The sequence below is a fragment of the Penaeus monodon genome, chromosome 27, assembly GCF_015228065.2.
Source record: "Penaeus monodon isolate SGIC_2016 chromosome 27, NSTDA_Pmon_1, whole genome shotgun sequence".
NCBI classification, from domain to species: Eukaryota; Metazoa; Arthropoda; class Malacostraca; order Decapoda; family Penaeidae; genus Penaeus; species Penaeus monodon.
This window is the reverse complement of record NC_051412.1, coordinates 15,916,497-15,917,954: the sequence shown is the minus strand read 5'-3', so window position 1 is coordinate 15,917,954 and position 1,458 is coordinate 15,916,497. Positions and strand designations below refer to the sequence as shown.

The 1,458-nt window shown below is 48.0% G+C and overlaps 1 protein-coding gene across 2 annotated transcripts in view; it reads right to left on the bottom strand.

Annotated features, from left to right (window-relative positions):
* The window catches only part of LOC119590622 (synaptotagmin-14-like), an 82,700-nt gene extending 81,804 nt beyond the window's left edge, over window positions 1–896 (bottom strand). For both annotated transcript variants that reach the window (XM_037939299.1, XM_037939300.1), the window contains exon 1: window positions 432–896. In XM_037939299.1, the coding sequence (XP_037795227.1) occupies window positions 432–459 (28 nt within the window). In that variant the 5' untranslated portion in view covers window positions 460–896. The remainder of the gene's footprint in view (window positions 1–431) is intronic.
* Window positions 897–1,458: the final 562 nt, after the last annotated feature.

Sequence of the window (1,458 nt, the reverse complement as noted above, 5' to 3'; positions counted from 1 at the left end):
ATTCGTAGCATAGACGATAAAGATAACCAAGATATTACCCATCTTACGCCAAGGAACATGTAGTCATTATTCGTAAAGGCAGGAAGTATAATTTTTTGCGACACTCACCAGGCTGTGTTGATAATACCAGCATATTGTCACCTTTACGTTGTTTTGAGATGGAATGTATAAACAAATATTTGTTATACGTGGCGTACCTGTCAAGAACGATCTCCATTTTGTTGCTACATAATTCGCAGCAATGTACACACTTTCTTTACAGCTGTAATAAAATGAAAGAACACCCGTCCGAAAGTGAATGAATACATACTGCAGAACAAGAGCATCGGTACAAAAACATACAGTGAGACGTGGTCGCGCCGCCCGGGACGCGAGCAGGAAGTGACGAAAGCAAGAATCTCGTGCTTGTGCAGGTAGAGGGAACGCCTTACCTTCGGCGACCCCAGGCGAGGACAACATGGCTATGTTCCGTCCTCTACATAGTGCCAACGAGTCCTCATCCACGGCATCTGAGGCCAAGCACGTGTCACCTTCGCTCAGCAGCCCGGCCAGACGCTCATCCGCTGGCAAATTCACGTGTGATCAACACCTTCGTCCACTGATTCTCGCGGTAATGAACACTACTGCAGATCGCTCAGCCTTCATTGAAATGCAAGTCGAGTGGTTGGGCTGGCGCATGAGATCAGAGATTGAGACACACCATTCTAGTCCATTTTCCAGGCCACTTGACGACGGATACCATTCACAACCGACCGCGGCTTCTCTAGACGATCAAACTACACCCACCACCCTGCCCTCCGATCCGCATCTTCTCTGCATCTGTGTCGACTCCAACGGCAAAGGTAAGTATCGATCGAGCAGAGGGCATCGACGGGAACTGCTCCCGCTTTCCACTGTGCAACTCACACTTGGAGTCAGGCAGCACCTTGGCCCGCACCCGACTACACCCGGCACCGCCACCGCGCGCAGATGCCAGATACCTTTCCTCGTTTCTTCCTTTCTGCCTAAATACTGAAAGGAAGGTCTAACTATTCTCTGTGGAATATACACTCTTACATGTGCATAATATCACGGGTATAGACGAGATTTGAATCCGATGCGTAATAGAAGAAGGAAAAAGGATTTTCAAATGTCTCCTTTCGACACCTCTGGCTTCCATTCTCTGCCTCGACTCGCTGCTAATGCTACATAGATCTCCATGGCTCTCCGGGTCAATTCCTCAGGTCCATGTACAGCTGAGGCATTCGGCGATAAGCAAAAGGGCCAAGCAGTTTCCACACGCGATGAGGGGTAAATAAGAATATCCTTGTACAGGCCGGTGTTTCGTCTTAGTGTTGCAGTGTTGCCACGTGTCCACCATCAACATGCAGTAACATATCACGACCTTGCTAAAATTATCAAATAATAGTTTCTCTTTATTGCGTTACATGCTGCATTTTCTTGTCAGGAGGGAAGATA